At 44.3% G+C, this 20,886-nt stretch overlaps 1 protein-coding gene across 1 annotated transcript in view; it reads right to left on the reverse strand.

Moving 5' to 3' along the window:
* The window catches only part of LOC144591016 (sodium channel protein type 4 subunit alpha-like), a 78,631-nt gene extending 58,117 nt beyond the window's left edge, over positions 1-20,514 (reverse strand). The window contains exons 1-3 of the mRNA XM_078395363.1: positions 20,380-20,514; positions 19,140-19,313; positions 18,182-18,538 (exon numbers count right to left, since the gene is read on the reverse strand). Of these exons, the coding sequence (XP_078251489.1) occupies positions 18,182-18,538; positions 19,140-19,313; positions 20,380-20,499 (651 nt within the window). The 5' untranslated portion in view covers positions 20,500-20,514. The remainder of the gene's footprint in view (positions 1-18,181; positions 18,539-19,139; positions 19,314-20,379) is intronic.
* Between the last annotated feature and the right edge of the window lie 372 nt (positions 20,515-20,886).

The following is a 20,886-nucleotide window of genomic DNA, read 5'->3' on the forward strand; positions in this document are numbered from 1 at the left end:
TAGTCTCCATCTACACTAGTCCCATTTGCCCACATTTGGTCCATATCCCTCTAAACCTTTTCTATTCATGTACCTGTCCAAGTGTCTTTTAAATGTTGTTGTTCCTGCCTCAACTACCTCCTCTGTCAGCTCATTCCATATACCCACCACCTTCTGAGTGTAAAAAACACTCAAGTTCCAACTAAATCTTTCCCCTCTCACCTTAACCATCTCCTCTAGCATCTCGTTCCATATAACTGCCACCCTCTGTGAGAAAAAGTTGCCCCTCAGATTCTTATCAAATCTTTGTCCTCTCCACCTTAAACCGATGTCCTCTAGTTCTTGATTCCCATACCCTGGATAAACGACTTGTGCATTCACCCTACCGATTCCCTTCATGATACATGGTGTGCAGTGTGGTCACCTCCTGAAAGAAAATATGTCATTCAACGGGAAATGGTGTAGAACAGATTCACAAGGATGTTACCAGGAGTGGAGGGCTTCTGTTATTAGGAGAGACTAGATAGGCTTGGCTTGGTTCTCTGGAGCATGGAGGTCTAAGGGGTGGTTTTATAGAGGCATCTAAAATCATAGATTTTAGGGGCAAGGTAGGGGAGTCCAAAATGAGAGTGCGTAGACTTAAGATGAGAAGGTAGAGATTTAAGGTGAGGGGGGGGGGGAGATTTAAGGTGAGGGGGGAGATTTAAAGGGAACCTTAGGGTAAATATTTCATACATATCGTTCTGGTTATATGGAACAAGCTGTCAGTGTAACTGATAGAGACGGGTACAATTCACTCGCTTAAAAGACATTTGGATAGGTACATAGATGGAAAACGTTTAGGAGGATGTGGACAAAATGTAGGCAAATGGGACTAGCTTATGTAGGCACCTTGTGCATGGGCAAGCTGAGCTGAAGGGCCTGTTACTGTTCATTATAACCATGAATTCTTGATTAGTACGGGTGTCAGGGGTTATGGGGAGAAAGCAGGAGATTGGAGTTAAGAGGAAAAGACAGATGAATGGTGGAGTGGACTTGCTGGGCCAAATGGCCTAATTCTGCATCTATCACTTCTGAACACCATGACGTTTCAAGGGCAAGGATAGGCTAGGCTGGACACAAAGTAAAGCTCCCTGCATCCTTTGTCACATTCCCAGAGGCAGGATGGGATGGGTTAGATACACAGTAAAGCTCCTTCTACATCGTCCCGACATTGCCAGAACAAGGATCCATGGGTCAGATACAGCGTAATGTTCCCGACATACATTCCCAGGGCAGGGACAGGATGTAGAGAGATACAGAGTCAAGCTCCCTCCACACAGTCCCAACACAAGGACAGGATGTAGAGAGATACAGAGTCAAGCTTCCTCCACACAGTCCCAACACAAGGACAGGATGTAGTGAGATACAGAGTCAAGCTCCCTCCACTCTGTGCTGCCACAGAAATGCCAGAGAAAAAATGTGCCACAGCAGCAAGTAAATCTTATCAATCAGCAGCTAATGCTTCTGATTCACTCATCAGCACTGCCATCCCTTTTGTTCCCGGTTGCCAAATCCAAGCTTTCACACATTCACTGAATATATTGGCTCAGCTCAGGTGCTAATGGTTTTTCCGAAAGAATTGGATGTTTTTTTATATCAAGGCGACCGACCTATCATGGCCCGATTGTAATGACATATGATGAAAGAATGTGTCGCCTGGGCTTGTATTCACTGGAATTTAGAAGGATGAGAGGGGATCTTATAGAAACATATAAAATCATTAAGGGATTGGAAAGGCTAGATCCAAAAAAAAATGTCCCCATGTTGGGGGAGTCCAGAACCAGAGGTCACAGTAAATACATAAATACAATCAAGTCAAACTCAAGTATAATAGGTAGACCAAAGAGGAAGATACAGAGTGCAGAATATAGTTCTCAGCATTGTAGCGCATCAGTTCCATAGAGAAAAGTCCAATATCAGCAATGAATCAGACAGTACCCTAGCTTATGCACGGACTGTTCAGAAGCCTCATAATGGAGGGAAAGAAACTGTTCCTAAGTCTGAGGGTGTGCACTTTCTGGCTTCTGTACCGTCTGCCCGACAGGAAAGATGCAGAAAAAGTGGAGGAATGCAGGAAAAATGTTCCCCATGTTGGGGGAGTCCAGAACCATGGGTCACAGTTTAAGAATAAGGGGTAGGCCATTAAGGACTGAGATGAGGAAAAACATTTTCACCCAATTCATTGGATGTTTTCAAGAGAGAGTTGGATATAGCCCTTAGGGCTAACAGAATCAAGGGATATGGAGAAAAAGCAGGAAGGGGGTACCGATTCTGGATGATCAGCCATAACCATATTGAATGGCGTTGCTGGCTCGAAGGGGTGAATGGCCTACTCCTGCACCTATTTTCTGTTTCTATGTTTCTATGAAACAGCAACTCGCCAGCATAGCAGAAAACAGCCACCCCTCGACCATTGGGCAAAAGGTATAGAGAGGTGTGGAAATGCACAGTTTCATCCTAGCTATTATCTGGCAACTGAATCATCCTACCACAACCAGACAGCAGTGCTGAACTACTGTCTACCTCTTTGGTGACCCTTCGACTATCCTTGAACAGACTTTGCTGGCTTTACCTTGCACTAAACGTTATTCCCTTATCAGGTATCTATACACTGTAACGGCTCGATTGTAATCATATATTGTCTTTCAGCTGATTGGATAGCACGCAACAAAAGCTTTTCACTGTACTTCAGAACACGTGACAATAAACTAAACTGTAACTGTAATATTTCAGTCTGCCAACACCTACTCACTCTTGACAGAAGATTGGTGCCATGGTTTGGAGCCTTGTTCATAAATAAGTCAAGCAGCATCCTCATGTAGATGGATTCACAGAATTATACGGATCAACTTATAGTTTATTTTAGTTTAAATTACACAGTGTGAAAACAGGCCCATCGGCCCACTGACCAGTCATCACACACACACACTAGTTCCATCATACACACAAGGGACAATTTTTTCAGGAGCCAATTAACCTACAAACCTGCATGCCTTTGGAATGTGGGAGGAAACCGGAGCACAAGGAGAAAATCTATGCCGTCATGGGGAGAACGTACAAACTCTGTAAAGACAGCACCTGTAGATCATAAGGTCATATGTGACAGGAGCAGAATTAGGCTATTCGGCCCATCTAGTCTACTCTGCTGTTCCATCATAGGTGATCTACCTCTCCCTCCTAAAGCCATTCTCCTGCCTTCTCCCCATAACATCGAAGCATAGAAAATAGGTGCAGGAATAGGCCATTGGTCCCTTCGAGCCAGCGCCGCCATTCAATATGATCATGGCTAATCATCCAAATTCAGTAACCTGTTCCTGCTTTCTCCCCATATCCCTTGATTCCGTTAGTCTTCAGAGCTAAATCTAACCCAGCTATAACTGCAGCTAGAGAATAACCTCTGACACCCAATAGATAATAGACAATAGGTGCAGGAGAAGGCCATTCGGCCTTTTGAGCCAGCACTGCCATTCACCGTGATCATGGCTGATCTTCCACAATCAGTACCCCATTCCTGCCTTCTCCCCATATCCCTTGACTCCGCAATCATTAAGAGCTCTATCTAACTCGCTCTTGAAAGCATCCAGGAAATTGGCCTCCATTGTCTTCTGAGGCAGAGAATTCTACAGCTTCACAACTCTCTGAGTGAAAAAGTTTTTCCTCATCTCCGTTCTAAATGGCCTACCCCTTATTCTTACCCATACTAATCAAGAATCTATCTATCTCTGCCTTGCATATATCCGCTGACTTGGCCATCACAGCCTTCGGTAACAAAGAATTCCATGCTCTCTCTGTCAGTAAATTAGTCCTCCATACTGAATACTATTTCTGTTTGAGGACTAAAGGGGTACAGAATACACAAGGTGAGGAACCTCATTAACCATCACCAAGAGGGGGCTGTAATTATCAATCTCGGCTGAGCTGGTGAAGGTTTAAAGGGAAAAAATATACAAAGTGCTGGAGGAACTCAGCGAGAACATGGATAGGCAAAGCTTTGTCGGGACTCGCTCTGTGGCTTAGGTTGCATCTCTGGAGAATATGGAGAGATGATGTTTCTTCCAAGAAGGAGAAGTCCCGACCCAAAACATCATCTATCCATGTTCTCCAGAGATGCTGCCTGACCCGCTGAGTTACTCCAGCACTTTGTGTCTTTTTTTGTAAACTAGCATCTACAGCGCTCATCCAACAGCGGCCTACCTCGCTGCGCTGCGAAGTCGGACCTGGTCGACCTTACCGCTCCATCCACCGGCGCTCCCTCGAGCTCAGGTATGCCGCTCTTCGACCGATCATCCCGGTCCCTGGACTGCCGGCCCGTGGGCTCCCAGCAAGGCCATCTGTGAAGCGCAGCGGCGTGGTCTCCCTGATCCTCCGCCCGCTGGCGTGGGAGCCGCTACCAGACCGAAGCTCACCTGCTGTCCCTGCTGTCCCTGCTAAAGTGGCCCTGATCAACGCAAGATCCCTACAGAACAAGACCTTCATCCTCAACGACTTCTTCATCACCCGTGGATTGGACTTCTTACTGCTCACAGAATCCTGGCTTAACCCTGGTGAGCTTGCTCCACTCGTGGAACTCTGCCCTGATAACTGTAACTTCTTCACCTCGCCTAGGCTCTCCGGACGCGGTGGGGGCTTAGCCACTGTGTTTAAGAAACATGTCAACTGCCGCCTCCTGAACGCTGATCATTTCTCCAGTTTCGAGGTGCAACTAATTAAAGTAGGCCTAGCCTATCCCCTCTTAATTGTTCTTGTGTATCGCCCACCAAAAATGCATAAGGACTTCATCACCCAATTTGCTGATCTGATTTCTAGCATTTTGCCCAAATTTGACCGGATCATGATTCTTGGTGACTTTAATATTCATGTTTGCTGTCCCACTAAGCCTCCTGTGAGTGAATTTATGCACCTGGTTGAGTCCTTCAATCTGACTCTTCACACCACGGGACCCACTCACAAGTTAGGCCATACTCTCGACCTAGTGTTATCGTCCGGATTCCCAATCAACAACATTGAAACTACTGAAGCCTGTCTATCGGACCACAGCGCTATCATTTTTGACGCATCTCTGCCTTTATCTCCCGCAAAATCTCATCTCCCTGTTCGCTACTCCCGCGACATAAATTCATTGACTGCCAGTAAATTCTCCGAGGCTCTCACAGCTGCCCCCAACATCTGCACTATTGAGGCTTCTCCCCCCCATCTCAGCACTGAGGATCTCGCCTCTTTATTTAATATCACTTGCTCTTCCATCCTGGATTCTATCGCTCCCCTTAAAATGAAAAAGCCTAAGCCCAAAGGTCGGCCGTGGCTCAATGACTCCACCAAAGCCCTAAGAAGGGAGTGCAGAAAATCAGAAAGGAGGTGGAAATGTGACAAGCTTCAAATTTCCTTCGAAATTCTGAGAAACAATCTTCTCAAATACCAGGAAGCAGTAAAGTCTGCTAGAGCACAATACTTCTCCGACCTTATTTCCAAAAACTCTCATAACTCCAAGGTCCTATTTAGAACAATTACCTCTGTCATATGTCCCGCCCCCAGTACCAGCTTAGTTGGGTCCCCTGCTAAGTGCGAAGAATTCGCTAAATTTTTCACCAACAAAGTTGAGAACATTAGAATGAACATTTCCCCTCCCACCCGTGACCTAGCTGTCTCACTAGTCTGTTCATCTAAATTGGACTGTTTCCAACCCGTCACTCTATCCTCCCTTGCAAAGCTTGTCTCCGCTATGAAACCTGCAACCTGCCCCCTTGATCCTGCCCCCACTGCCCTTCTGAAGGATGTCATTGCAATAGCCGGTCCCAGCATCCTCTCTATTATCAACAGTTCTCTGGCCACTGGCACTGTTCCAACCAGTTTCAAGCACGCGGTGGTCCAGCCCCTACTGAAAAAACCTAACCTAGACCCCACCTTGCCTAGCAACTACAGACCCATTTCCAAACTGCCATTCCTGTCAAAAGTCCTTGAAAAGGCAATTCTAAACCAATTAGTGCCCTACCTGCACCAAAACACCATCCTGGAAAGTTTCCAGTCAGGTTTCAGAGCCCACCACAGCACAGAGTCTGCCTTGTTGAAGGTACACAACGACCTGCTTCTCGCCATCGACACCGGCGACTGTGTAATCCTGCTCCTTCTCGACCTCAGCGCAGCGTTCGATACAGTGGACCACACCATCCTTATTGACCGTCTCCGGTACGCGGTTGGCATTGATGGCACTGCCCTGAGCTGGTTCGCTTCGTACCTCAAAGATAGGAGTTTCGCCATCAACATAGGCAGTTATTCCTCTGCTCCAGCTAGCCTCTCCTGCGGAGTTCCACAAGGCTCCATCCTAGGCCCCATTCTCTTCTCTCTATACATGCTCCCCCTTGGCCAAATCATTCAAAGGCACGGCATTTCTTTCCACTGCTATGCCGATGACTCTCAGCTTTACCTCCCCCTGAAACCCAACAACCAGTCAAATTTAAACAGCCTCTTACACTGCCTTGAGGACATAAAATGTTGGATGGCACAGAACTTCCTCCAATTAAATGAGAGCAAGTCTGAGGTCATCCTATTTGGCCCCCCCGACTCCATCAAATTGATAACAGGCAGTCTTGGAAGTCTATCCTGCCTAGTCAAACCGCATGTCAAAAACCTCGGCATGATATTTGACTCTGCATTAAAATTTGATAAACAAGTCAACGCTGTGGTAAAAGCCAGCTTCTTCCAACTTCGAACCATAGCTAAAATCAAACCTTTCCTCCAATTCGACGACACAGAAAAAATCATTCACGCTTTCATTTCCTCCCGCCTAGACTACTGCAACTCCCTATACACTGGGATCAGCCAATCTTCCCTGTCCCGCCTGCAACTGGTCCAAAACGCCACAGCGAGACTCCTGACGGGTACCCGTAAAAGGGACCACATCACCCCGATTATGGCCTCTCTCCACTGGCTCCCTGTACGGTACAGAATCAACTTCAAGCTCCTCCTATTCACGTATAAAGCCCTAAATGGACACTCCCCCCCTACATCAAAAATCTTCTAACCTCCCTCTCTAACTCCAGGTCCCTCAGGTCGGCCGACTTGGGGCTACTCACTATCCCGCGGTCTAGGCTTAAGCTCAGGGGTGACCGCGCTTTTGCGGTTGCAGCTCCTAGACTGTGGAACAGCATCCCTCTCCCCATCAGAACTGCCCCCTCCATCGACTCCTTCAAGTCCAGGCTCAAAACCTATTTCTATTCCCTAGCGTTTGAGGCTCATTGAGGAGGCGCTGTGAACTGTTTGCGTGCTACTGTATGTTTCATTTTTTTTCCATTGGAACCTAATCAGATGTACAGCACTTTGGTCAACGTGGGTTGTTTTTAAATGTGCTATACAAATAAAATTGACTTGACTTGACTACAGTTCCTTGTGTCTGGAGCTTTAAAGGACATTGTTGTGAGGCTAGGTCAGTGGAAAGGGAATCAACACAATGAATATTTGGTCAAAAATATCATAAGGTGAAGGAATGAGGTACATAGCCTCATCCTTACCAATCTCTCCTCTTGGAACATTTGTCCTTGGGGGCATTGATAGCTTCAACCACTGCCCGCTGAAGTCAAAGGAAAATGAAACCATGGAATAAAATCAGGTGTTAATCTCTCCGAAATTGTTTCCTGCCACAGTCACCTCACACCTTTAATGCCCTTGATAGTAACAGGGCTGGGAACAGAATTCACAGCAGCTATTAAAAGTAAACTGCAGTATATTTGAGCCGTGCACAAAATAATACTACTGCTTCAGAAGTTGATCCACTTCTCCCTCACGCTTTTTGTGCAGCCTTTGTCTTTGCCTTATCAAACGATATTCATTAATTCATGTCAATGCATCGTTGGTTAGTCCGTCCTGCCAGACTTCTGAATCTGCTAATAAACACAAAATGCTGGAGTAATTCAGCGGGACAGGCAGCATCTCTGGAGAGAAGGAATGGATGACGTTTCATGGAAACATAAGAAGATAGAAAGATAGAAACATAGAAAGTAGGTGCAGGAGTAGGCCATTTGGCCTTTCAGCCAGCACTGCCATTCAATATGATCATGGCTGATCATCCAGAATCAGTACCCTGCTCCTGCTTTTTCTCAATATCCCTTGATTCCATTAGTCCCAAGAGCTATATCTAACTCTCTCTTGAAAACATCCAGTGAATTGGCCTCCACTGCCTTCTGTGGCAGAGAATTCCACTGATTCACAACTCTCTGCGTGAAAATGTTTTCTCTCATCTCAGTCCTAAGTGGCCGACCCCTTATTCTTACATTGTGACCCTTGGTTCTGGACTCCCCCAACATTGGGAACATTTTTTCTGCATCTGTCTAATCCCTTAAGAGACCTTTCTTCAAACCCGTCTTGACCCAAAATGTCTCCCATTCCTTCTCTCCAGTGATGCTGCCTGTCCGCTGAGTTACTGTACCATTTTGTGTCTATCTTCGGTGTAAACCAGCATCTGCAGTTCCTTCTGACACATTCTGAATTCAACTAGTTTTTGCTGCTGGATTGAGTTATATTCATCTGAGAGGCGATACGTGCCCCTTCTTTCATGTTCCAAAGTAAATAAGACTTCAGTCCCCTTAACAGCTATGTTTGGATTGCTTCAACGTAGAAGGGTCATGGATGTAAAACAAAATGAAACAGAATTGGATACAGAATATGTGGTGACAACATGCTGAGTCGACACTGCCACTCAATATCAGCTGCCTTCTGGGGTAGAGAATGCGAAACATTTACAACCGGTTTTCTGGAATGAACTGTCAAGGAAGGATTGAAGGGCTGATTACTTCAGCATTTACAAGAGTGAGTTAGTGAAATAGAAGCAGCAGTGGGCAAATAGGGTCCATTCACCTCCTTCCACCATTCAATAAGATGATCTCTTTCCTCATTATCACTTCCTCGCACTAATCCCTCAGTAACTAAAATCCTATTGATCGAGTATCGTCTCGGATGTCCATCACCCTGGCCAGACCCCGTTTCTCTCTTCCACCTTCTGGGAGAAGATGCAGGAGTTTGAAAGCTCGGATGTCCACAGCTTCTTCCTCACGGGGGGGGGGGGGGGGGGTCAAATGGGATAGACAGGGATGGAGTTAAAGGGAAAGAGAGTAAAGGAATAATTAAGAAACACTGCAGAATTAATGGGACAGAAAGCTCACAAAGCAATAGGAGAGAATGGCCAGGTGTAATGGGAATCGATGTGAAAGCTGAGTTGAGCAAAGGATTAAAAGCACTATATATGAATGCGCGAAGTATAAGAAGTAAAGTGGATGAGCTTGAGGCTCAGTTAGAGATTGGTAGATATAACATTGTGGGGATTACAGAGACATGGCTGCAGGAGGATCAGGACTGGGAACTGAATATTCAGGGTTATACGTCCTATAGAAAGGACAGGCAAATGGGCAGAGGAGGTGGGGTAGCTCTGTTGGTGAGGGATGGAATTCAGTCCCTTGTGAGGGGTGACATTGGGACTGATGAGATAGAGTCGCTGTGGATAGAGTTGAGGAATTGTAAAGGTAAGAAGACACGAATGGGAGTTATCTACAGATCCCCAAACAGTAGCCTGGATATAGGGTGTAAGTTGCAGCAGGAGTTAAAACTGGCATGTAACAAAGGTAATGCCACTGTGGTGATGGGGGATTTCAATATGCAGGTAGACTGGGAAAATCAGGTTGGTTCTGGACCCCAAGAAAGGGAGTTTGTGGAGTGCCTCTGAGATGGATTCTTAGAGCAGCTTGTACTGGAGCCTACCAGAGAGAAGGCAATTCTGGATTTAGTTTTGTCCAATGAACCAGATTTAATAAAGGATCTCAAGGTAAAGGAACCGCTTGGAGGTAGTGACCATAATATGATTAGTTTTAATCTGCAATTTGAGAGGGAGAAAGTTAAACCAGGAATGTCAGTGTTGCAGTTGAATAAAGGGGACTATGAAGGCATGAGAGAGGAGCTGGCCAAGGTCGAATGGAAAGGGATCATAGCAGGAATAATCCAGAGGATGCAGGATCATTTCAATCCAAAGAGGAAGAAAGATTCTAAGGGGAGTAAGAGGCAACCGTGGCTGACAAGGGAAGTTAGGGATGGAATACAACTAATAGAAAACATGTATAACACAGCAAAGAGTGGCCGGAAGCCAGAGGATTGGGCAACTTTCAAAGGACAACAGAAGGTAGCAAAAAGGGCAATACGGGCTGAAAAGATGAGGTACGAATCAAAGCTGGCCAAGAATATAAAGAAGGACAGTAAAAGCTTCTTTAGGTATGTTAAGAGAAAACGATTAGTAAAGACAAATGAGGGTCCCTTGAAGGCAGAAACGGGTGAAATTATTGTGGGTAACAAGGAAATGGCAGAAGAGTTGAACAGGTACTTCAGATCTGTCTTCACTAAGGAAGACACAAACAATCTCCCAGATGTACTGGAGGACAGAGGATTCAGGGAGACAGATAAACTGAAAGAAATTTGCATTAGGTGAGAAATAGTATTGGGTAGACTGATGGGACTGAAGCCTGATAAATCCCCAGGGCCCGATGGTCTACATCCCAGGGTACTCAAGGAGGTGGCTCAAGAAATCGTGGACACATTGGTGATCATTATCCAATTTTCAATAGATTCAGTTCCTGTGGATTGGGGTAGCTAATGTTATCCCACTTTTCAAGAAAGGAGAGAGAGAGAGAAAATGGGGAATTATAGACCACTTAGCCTGACATCGGTTGTGGGAAAGATGCTGGAGTTAATTATTAACGAGATAATAACAGCGCATTTGTGTAGCGGTAAAAGGATTGGTGCAAGTCAGCATGGATTTATGAAGGGAAATCCTGTTTGACTAATCTTCTGGAATTTATTGAGGATGTGACAAGTAAAATGGATGAAGGAGAGCCAGTGGATGTAGTGTATCTAAACTTTCAGAAAGTCTTTGATAAGGTCCAACACGGGAGGTTGGTGAGCAAAATTAGAGCACATGGTATTGGAGGTAGGGTATTGACATGGATAGAGAATTGGTTGGCAGACAGGAAGCAAAGAGTAGGAATAAACGGGTCCTTTTCAGATTGGTAGGCAATGGTGAGTGGAGTGCTGCAAGGCTCGGTGCTGGGGACGCAACTATTTACAATATATATTAATGATTTGGATGATGGAATTAGAAGTAACATTAGCAGGTTTGCAGATGACACAAAGCTAGGTGGCGGTGTGAACTGCAAAGAGGATGTTAGGTGGTTGCAGGGTGACCTGGACAGGTTGACTGTGTGGGCAGATGCGTGGCAGATGCAGTATAATGTAGATATATCACAAAATGCTGGAGTAACACAGCGGGTCAGGCAGCAGCTCAGGAGAGAAGGAATGGGTGACGTTTCGGGTCGAGACCCTTCCTCAGACTGATGTCAGGGGAGCGGGCGGGACAAAGATAGGATGTAGTGGGAGATAGGAAAACAGTGGGAGCATTATTCTGGCAACATTATAAGCCTTATTTTAGATGTGATGTTATCATTCATCTTTATTGAATTCATGAGTATCATTTTTCCTTGTTGTAAATGTTGTCATAAATGTTGGCTATTGCTTATTTGCTGTCAAGCTTTTTAATGTATTTATTTAATATAACACAGCCAACTCACAAAACATTCCCTGACGATTTATTCACAAAATGCTGGAGTAACTCAGCAGGTCAGGCAGCATCTCGGGAGAGAAGGAATGGGTGACGTTTCGGGTCGAGACCCTTCTTCAGTCTGAAGAAGGGTCTCAACCCAAAACATCACCCATTCCTTCTCTCCCGAGATGCTGCCTGACCTGCTGAGTTACTCCAGCATTTTGTGAATAAATCGATTTGTACCAGCATCTGCAGTTATTTTCTTAAACATTCCCTGACAGTTTGTTTTACTCAGATTGAAGATCTTGGTTTCAAATAGAATTAAATCACCTCCATTTTTTTCTAAACTTCTATAATATTATCATCACTATATCCTAAATGTTCCTTTGTGATGAGATCAACCCTCAGTTGTTCCCCAATATGCTCATCTTGACAGCCATTTGTACCAAAGCACGTGTATTTGTTCTTTAGATTTTCCCTATTCTTCTCTAGATTAAAGTCCCCAATGATAATTGCGATAGTGACATTTAAGTAGGTCTTGGATAAATAGAGAAGAGTTGGTCTTAGCATCACGTTTGGCACAGACATTATGGGCTGTATGGCCTGTTCCTGTGCTCTACTCTTGCAGCTTTTACATGTGCCTTTAATTTCCCGATTTTTATCCGCCCTCCAAAACTAGAAGTGTTTAGGGAATTCCCATCAATGACTTCTACCCCATGCTGTTTCTTAGCTTCACCCAAATTGATGATTATTCTTGAATTCCTTGATTAATCTTGAAGTTCTTTCCTCTCCACTACCTTCGCCTCATTATCCATTATTCTGCCTCCAGTTATATTTTGCCTATCGTTGAAAAGTTAAATTCGGATTATTTAATTCCCAATCCTGATTACTGAATAAAGGTCTCGACCTGAAACGTCACCTTTTCCTTTTCTCCAGAGATGCTGCCTGACCCGTTGACTTACTCCAGCACTTTGTGGCTATCCTAATTACTTCATAATGCTGTCCCTGCAATATCTATTAGATAGCCTGTCTTTGTTTAACCATTTCTCTGCAGTGACTATAATGGAGCAGTGTATTATCCCACTCTGACTCAGCATTACTATGTTATTTCTCTTACAAGAGCAGAATCTCCACTACACACAGCTATTCATTGTCCCACCCCCAATCTGTAGATTAAAGCCTTACTGGCAGTCCTAGTTATTTGGTTTTCTAGGATACTGTCCCTATCCTGAATCTAGTGAAGTCTGTCTCTCTGGATCAATTTTCTCGGTGCAGGTCCCCATTAATTAAAACCCATTTCTCCCAGAAAAATCTTTGATGTTGCTCCTTCAGTTCTTTGATTTAGTTCACCCATTGTTATTTTCAGACATTTCTACCTTTCCTGCCTTTATTTTTATTTTGATCCAGCAGCTCAGCATTTTTCCAATTGAACCTTGTGTTTTGACATAGAACATGGAGCAGCGCAAGACCAGGTCCATGGCCCACAATGCCTCTGCCAAACATGATGCTAAGACCAAATGTGTAAGAAAAAACTGCAGATGCTGGTTTAAATCGAAGATAGTCACAAAACAGCTGTGTTTATACATAGTCCCCCCATTTCAGGGCACCATAATGTTTGGGACACATGGCTTCACAGGCATTTGTAATTGCTCAGGTGTGTTTAAATGCCTCCTTAATGCAGGTATAAGAGAGCTCTCAGCACCTCCAGCTCTCACCTCTCACCTCCATTTGGAATATTTTGTAGGACCAAGAACCAAGCACCTAGTCTTTCCTCCAGTCTTTCCATCACCTTTAGAAACTTTAATTGCTGTTTATCAACATGAAGACCAAAGTTGTGCCAATGAAATCAAAGAAACCATTATGAGACTGAGGAACAAGAATAAAACTGTTAGAGATATCAGCCAAACCGTAGGCTTACCAAAATCAACTGTTTGGAACATCATTAAGAAGAAAGAGAGCACTGGTGTGCTTACTAATCGCAAAGGGACTGGCAGGACAAGGAAGACCTCCACAGCTGATGACAGAAGAATTCTCTCTGTAATAAAGAAAAATCCCCAAACACCTGCCTGACAGATCAGAAACACTCTTCAGGAGTCAGGTGTGGATTTGTCAATGACCACTGTCCGCAGAAGACTTCATGAACAGAAATACAGAGTCTACACTGCAAGATACAAACCACTTGTTAGCCGCATAAATAGGATGGCCAGGTTACAGTTTGCCAAAAAATACTTAAAAGAGCAACCACACTTCTGGAAAAAGGTCTTGTGGACAGATGAGACGAAGATTAACTTATATCAGAGTGATGGCAAGAGCAAAGTATGGAGGAGAGAAGGAACTGCCCAAGATCCAAAGCATACCACCTCATCTGTGGAACACGGTGGTGGGGGTGTTATGGCCTGGGCATGTATGGCTGCTGAAGGTACTGGCTCACTTATCTTCATTGATGATACAACTGCTGATGGTAGTAGCATAATGAATTCTGAAGTGTATAGACTATCTGCTCAAATTCAAATAAATGCCTCAAAACTCATTGGCCAGCGGTTCATTCTACAGCTAGCCAATGATCCCAAATATACTTCTAAAGCAACAAAGGAGTTTTTCAAAGCTAAAAAATGGTCAATTGTTGAGTGGCCAAGTCAATCACCCGAACTGAACCTAATTGAGCATGCCTTTTATATGCTGAAGAGAAAACTGAAGGACTAACCCCCAAAACAAGCATAAGCTAAAGATGGCTGCAACACAGGCCTGGCAGAGCATCACCAGAGAAGACACCCAGCAACTGGTGATGTCCATGAATCGCAGACTTCAAGCAGTCATTGCATGCAAAGGATATGCAACAAAATACTAAACATGACTACTTTCATTTACATGACATTACTGTGTCCCAAACATTATGGTGCCCTGAAATGGGGGGACTATGTATAAACACTGCTGTAATTTCTACATGGTGAAAACAAAATGTATCAAAATGGCCTTTATTAAAATCTGACAATGTGCACTTTAACCAAATGTGATTTTTTTCTATTACAAATCTCAAATTGTGGAGTACAGAGGCAAATAAATAAATGATGGGTCTTTGTCCCAAACATTATGTATCTAAAAGCCTCTTCAATGTCACCATTGTATCTCCCTCCACCACCACCCCTGGCAGCACATTCCCTGCACACAACACCCTCTGTGTAAAAAATGTGCTCTGCCCCTCTCGCCTCAAGCTATGCCCTCTAGTCTTTGACATTTACACTCTGGAGAAAAAAAGGTACTGACTGTCTACTCTTTCGATGCCTTTCATAATCTTATATAAGTCTCTGTGAAATTGTTTCCCACCAATGGACCACCAATGACTCAATCCTGCCTCGCCATCTCCAACTTTGTTTCCAGCCCTCAAGAGCTGTCCTCAATCGTAGTATCAGGCAGATATCCCAGGTCAATGTGACAGAACAATGTCAGGAGATTCAAGAGAGTATTTAGTAAACACTGTTTAACAGGAGAACAGTACATGTGCAATCCTTGCCCCCACACAGAGTAGGAAATGGTAGATCAATTAATAATTTCACAGCTAAGATCAAATATTTTTTTGGATAAAGCTATTAAAATATAAAGCTTTGGTGGGTGGATGAAGTTTGAATATAGATGAGCAATAATAACTTTAACCAGCAAATACAGACTACAGAGAACATCTTAATAGAGAAATAAGAGATATCATAGGATATCTTATTTCCTAAATATTGGGACAGGCTTGATGACATCCACTTGATCTGGTCATTACATTCCTCACAATTCATTTGATTTCCTTTTTTTAGCAATCATTGACACATGATTCTTTATGAATTTATCTTGCAGTGCATGCTGTTTGATCCTACCCAGACGAAAATATGTTACTCAGCTTATCATAAACTTTTGTACGGTTAACTGAATCAGACTCTACACTATTACTGAATCTTCAGCATCATTCTATCAGGTCAAAGAATGACATCAAGTAAAATAACCAATGGAAGATAACTGTAAATTTGGAAGACAGAGAAAAGCATATTTTAGACCTTGCTCCATATTTAGAAGCTCAAATTTAAATCTTGTTACTGTTATTTTCAAATTTCTCTACAGATTTTCCCTTCCCTATCTTTGAAACGATATGCCTCCATTGTTCCTCCTTCTCCCCACTCTTGTCAGGCAGAAGCTTGAGAGCACACACCCTCAGACTCAGGAACAGCTTCTTCCCCTCCGTTATCAGGCTTCTGAACAGACCTTCTATCACATCCAATTCACCTCCACCCCACTGTGGACATTGGACTTTGTCTATGGAAATTGTGCGTCACAATGTTGAGAACTACACCGATCAGCCAAAACATTATGACCACTGACAGGCGAAGTGGATAACATTGATTATCTTGTTACAATGGCAGCTGTCAAGGGGTGGGATGTATTAGGCAGCAAGTGAACAGTCAGTTCTTGAAGTTGACAAGGGCCAAATTGTTATGGCCAGACGACTGGGTCAGAGCATCTCTGAAACGGCATGGCTTGTGGGGTGCTCCCGGTCAGCAGTGGGGAGTACCTACCGACAGTGGTCCGAGGAGGGACAAGCAGGTCTAGGATCGTTCCGAGTCAGCATGGATTTACGAAGGGGAAATCCTGCTTGACTAATCTTCTAGAATTTTTTGAGGATGTAACTAGGAAAATGGACAAGGGGGATCCAGTGGATGTAGTGTACCTGGACTTTCAGAAAGCCTTTGATAAGGTCCCACATAGGAGATTAGTGGGCAAAATTAGAGCACATGGTATTGGGGATAGGTTACTGACATGGATAGAAAATTGGTTGGCAGACAGGAAACAAAGAATAGGGATTAACGGGTCACTTTCAGAATGGCAGGCAGTGACGAGTGGGGTACCGCAAGGCTCGGTGCTGGGACCGCAGCTATTTACAATATACATTAATGACTTGGATGAAGGATTAAAAGTAACATTAGCAAATTTACAGATTACACAAAACTGGGTGGCAGTGTGAACTGTGAAGAGGATGCTATGAGGATGCAGGGTGACTTGGACAGGTTGTGTGAGTGGGCAGATGCATGGCAGATGCAGTTTAATGTGGATAAATGTGAGGTTATCCACTTTGGTGATAAGAACAGGAAGGCAGATTATTATCTGGATGGTGTCAAGTTAGGAAAAGGGGAAGTACAAAAAGATTTGGTGTCCTTGTTCATCAGTCACTGAAAGTAAGCATGCAGGTACAGCAGGCAGTGAAGAAAGCTAATGGCATGTTGGCCTTCATGACAAGAGGAGTTGAGTATAGGAGCAAAGAGGTCCTTCTGCAGTTGTACAGGACCCATGTGAGACTACACCTGGAGTACTGTGTGCAGTTTTGGTCTCCAAATTCGAGGAAGGTCATTGCTATTGAGGGAGTGCAGCATAGGTTCACGAGGTTAATTCCCGGAACGGCGGGACTGCCGTACGTTGAAAGACTGGAGCGACTGGGCTTGTATACACTGGAATTTAGAAGGATGAGAGGGGATCTTATTGAAACATTGGATTGGGCATGCTAGAGGCAGGAAACATGTTCCCAATGTTGGGGGAGTCCAGAACCAGGGGCCACAGTTTAAGAATAAGGGGTAGGCCATTTGGAACGGAGATGAGGAAAAACTTTTTCACTCAGAGAGTTGTAAATCTGTGGAATTCTCTGTTTCAGAAGGCAGTGGAGGTCAATTCCCTGGATGCTTTCAAGAGGGAGTTAGATAGAGCTCTTAATGATAGCGGAGTCAGGGGGTATGGGTGAGGGCAGGAACGGGGTACTGATTGTGGATGATCAGCCATGATCACATTGAATGGTGGTGCTGGCTCGAAGGGCTGAATGGCCTACTCCTGCATCTATTGTCAATTGTCTATTTTTTATTGTCTATTGTCTAAACCACAAACCGACGACAGGGTGTTGGACGCCCAAGGCTCATCGATGCATGAGGGCAACAAAGGCTATCCCGTCTGGTCCGAACCGACAGAAAGTTTACTGTGGTACAAGTCACAGAAAATTTTAATGGTGGTCACAGGAGGAATGTGTCACAATACACAGTGCATCGCACCCTGCTGTGTATGGGGCTGCACACGGAGGACCAACAACATATTAGGCAGTTGGTCATAATGTTTTGGCTCATCAGGTCATAATGTTTTGGCTGATTGGTGTAAATTCTGCACTGTATCTTCCCCTTTGCTTTACCTTTTGCACCGAGTTGACTTGGTTGTTTTGTGTATAATATTATCTAATCTGATTAGATGGCATGTAAAACAAAGCTTTTCATTGTACCTCAAAACACATGACAATAATAAACCTAAACTTAATTTTAATCTCTTCCGATTCTTGACTTTATTATGTTTCACCTCCACTCTTCCACCACAACTGGCAGCTCAGCTTTTAGCTGCCTGGAATCTAAAGGATGGAAATCCCCCAGTAATTGTCTCCACTTCTCTGTGTTGGTTTGTTTAATTTGATTATGGACTTCAGGGTGGTTTACACAATCAGAAGCTATTTGTAATTAAAATTAAAATTTGGCTCAAAGTTTCACATGGATGAAACACAGGGAAGATCAGAAAGAGAGAAAAACTTACCACCAGATTACCAATCACCATGACCATCATGAAGACGATGAGGCACATGGGCTGCCCAGCCACCTCCATGCAGCTCCACATTGTCTCAATCCATTCCCCGCAGAGAATGCGGAACACGATGAGGAACGAATGGAAGAAGTCGACCATGTGCCAGCGCGGAAGTACACAATCTTCCGAAATCTTGCAGACGCATTGCTTGTACATCTTGCCAAAGAGCTGCATCCCAACCACGGCAAAAATGAAGACAATGATGGCGAGGACCAGCGTCAGGTTCCCCAGTGCTCCCACGGAGTTACCGATGATCTTTATCAGCATGTTCAGAGTTGGCCAAGACTTGGCAAGCTTGAAAACCCTCAGCTGGAATGGGGAGGGTTCAGTTTAGTTTACTTTAGAGATACAGCGTGGAAACAGGCCCTTCAGCCTACCGAGTCCACGCTGGCCAGCCATCCCCACACACTAACACTATCCTACACACACTAGGGGCAATTTACACACACCAAGCCAATTAGCCGACAAACCTGTATGTCTTTGGATTGTGGGAGGAAACTGAAGATCTGGGAGAAAACCCAGATACATCACAGGGAGAACGTACAAACTCCGTACAGACAGCACCCGTTGACAGGATCAAACCCGGGTCTCTGGTGCTGCAAGTGCTGTAAGGCAGCAACTCTACCGCTGTGCCACCGTGCCACCCATTGATGGAGGGTGGAAGCAAATAGGGTTTAACTTTGTATTCTTACTGCAGCAACTGCAGGTTTACTATAGCAGTGCCCAATACATTTAACACCAAACACAAGAATCACACTGAAGAAATCCTTTCTAACTTTTGTGAGAAATAAAGCACAATTCCAACGTGAAGTAAATTATAGCTCTAATTATAGATAAATAAATTAAAGTCTATCTTTTTACACGCCAGTATGTAGTTACACAACGTACAGGTAAACCTTGTGATACATACCAATCTGAATGAACGCAGCACTGACAATCCTTGTACGTTCGCCAGTCCAAGCTCAACCAAGCTGAGAGTCACAATGATGCTGTCAAATATGTTCCAGCCCACTTGGAAGTAATAGTAAGGATCCAGAGCGAGTAGTTTGAGCACCATTTCAGCAGTGAAGATCCCTGTGAATACCTGTCAAAAAATGACCATTACGTAAGTCTCCAAAAAACGACAGCAAATAACATCCCATTCATTTTGTGAACACATACCCTTGGAGTCAAGCAATGGTCTCCCGTGTTACTGAATTAGTGTTGTTACAGCACCCCTGAGAAGACGACCACTCTCAACAATAGTGATTCCACCAGAACTGCCATCACTGTTCCAGCCATACATAAATCTTCTCTGCACTCTTTCCAACTTAACAACATCCTTCCTATATCAGGATGACCAAATCATTGATTTAAATCCCACTGCAGTCTTTGATATCCTTCTTCACTGTGCCATGAATTTTGCTGTCATCTGAAAACATACTAACCATGTCACCTAACTTTCATCCAAATCATTAATATGAACGATGAACAACAGTGATCCCTGCACCAATCCCATGGCACATGATTGTTCATAGGTCTCCAATCTGAAAAAACAATGCTCTTCTATTACTCCTGTCTCTGACAGCCAAATATGTTTGTATGTTTGCAGTCTCACCAGTCCCGGGTGAGACTGCAGTTGGCATCCCATGTGATCTCACCTTCTGGACAAGTCTAGCATGAACAACCTTGCGGTACGATGCAGTCCACCATGCGGTACCTTGTCAAAAGCCTTAGATTATTCTTCCTGATTGCTTCCTCCAACCAACCTTGGACCTTGGTTGACAATTTTGGCTCAAGGCTGTAGCTGAGCCCATCAATCCTAATAAAATAATTGAAGCAACAGTCTCTGATCTTGGCATATCCACAAGGCCTCCTGATCCACTCGAAGATTAGTTTAGTTTAGTTTAGTTTTGTTTAGAGATACAGCTCGGAAACAGGCCCTTCGGCCCACCGAGTCCGCACCAACCAGCGATTCCCGCAGATCTCGGAGAAAACCCACGCAGGTCACGGGGAGAACGTACAACCTCCGTACAGACAGCATCCGTAGTCGGGATGGAACCTGGGTCTCTGGCGCTGCAGGTGCTGTAAGGCAGCAACTCTACCGCTGCGCCACCACGTCACAAGAAACAGCAGCAACTATTGTCACGGCAGGAAAACTAAATACTCACCAGATTCCCCACAGCCAGCATGTTTTCAAAGCTTTCTGTCATGGGGTTGTGCTCCATTGCCATAAAGAGAGTGTTCAGCACAATACATATCGTGATCCCCAGGTCCACAAATGGGTCCATCACAATAATCTTCAAGATTCCTTTAACCTTCACCCAGAGAGGACAGCAATCCCAGATTAGAAACCTGTAGGCAAATTTGTACCACCAGGGAGGGCATTTCTGACGTGCCTCTTCCAGCTCTACAGAATAAGAATAACAAGGAGCATATTAAACTTCTGCCTCTTCTTGGAACACACACACAACATTTACATCAGCGTGCCAGAAGCCAAAAGAGTATTAGAGGCTCAACTGTCTCCGTTTAGTGTACTGCTTGAGGAACTAGAAAAAAAACACGAGTACTTTGTATCATGGAATTTAACGGACTGGAATTTCTTCTTTTTTTTCCAATGATTGAGCCCCCTCCATTAACTAAGGACCCAAGGGTCCAAAGAGCAGTAAACCAGTTCT

Source organism: Rhinoraja longicauda, unplaced genomic scaffold (genome assembly GCF_053455715.1).
Source record: "Rhinoraja longicauda isolate Sanriku21f unplaced genomic scaffold, sRhiLon1.1 Scf000490, whole genome shotgun sequence".
Taxonomy (NCBI): domain Eukaryota; kingdom Metazoa; phylum Chordata; class Chondrichthyes; order Rajiformes; family Arhynchobatidae; genus Rhinoraja; species Rhinoraja longicauda.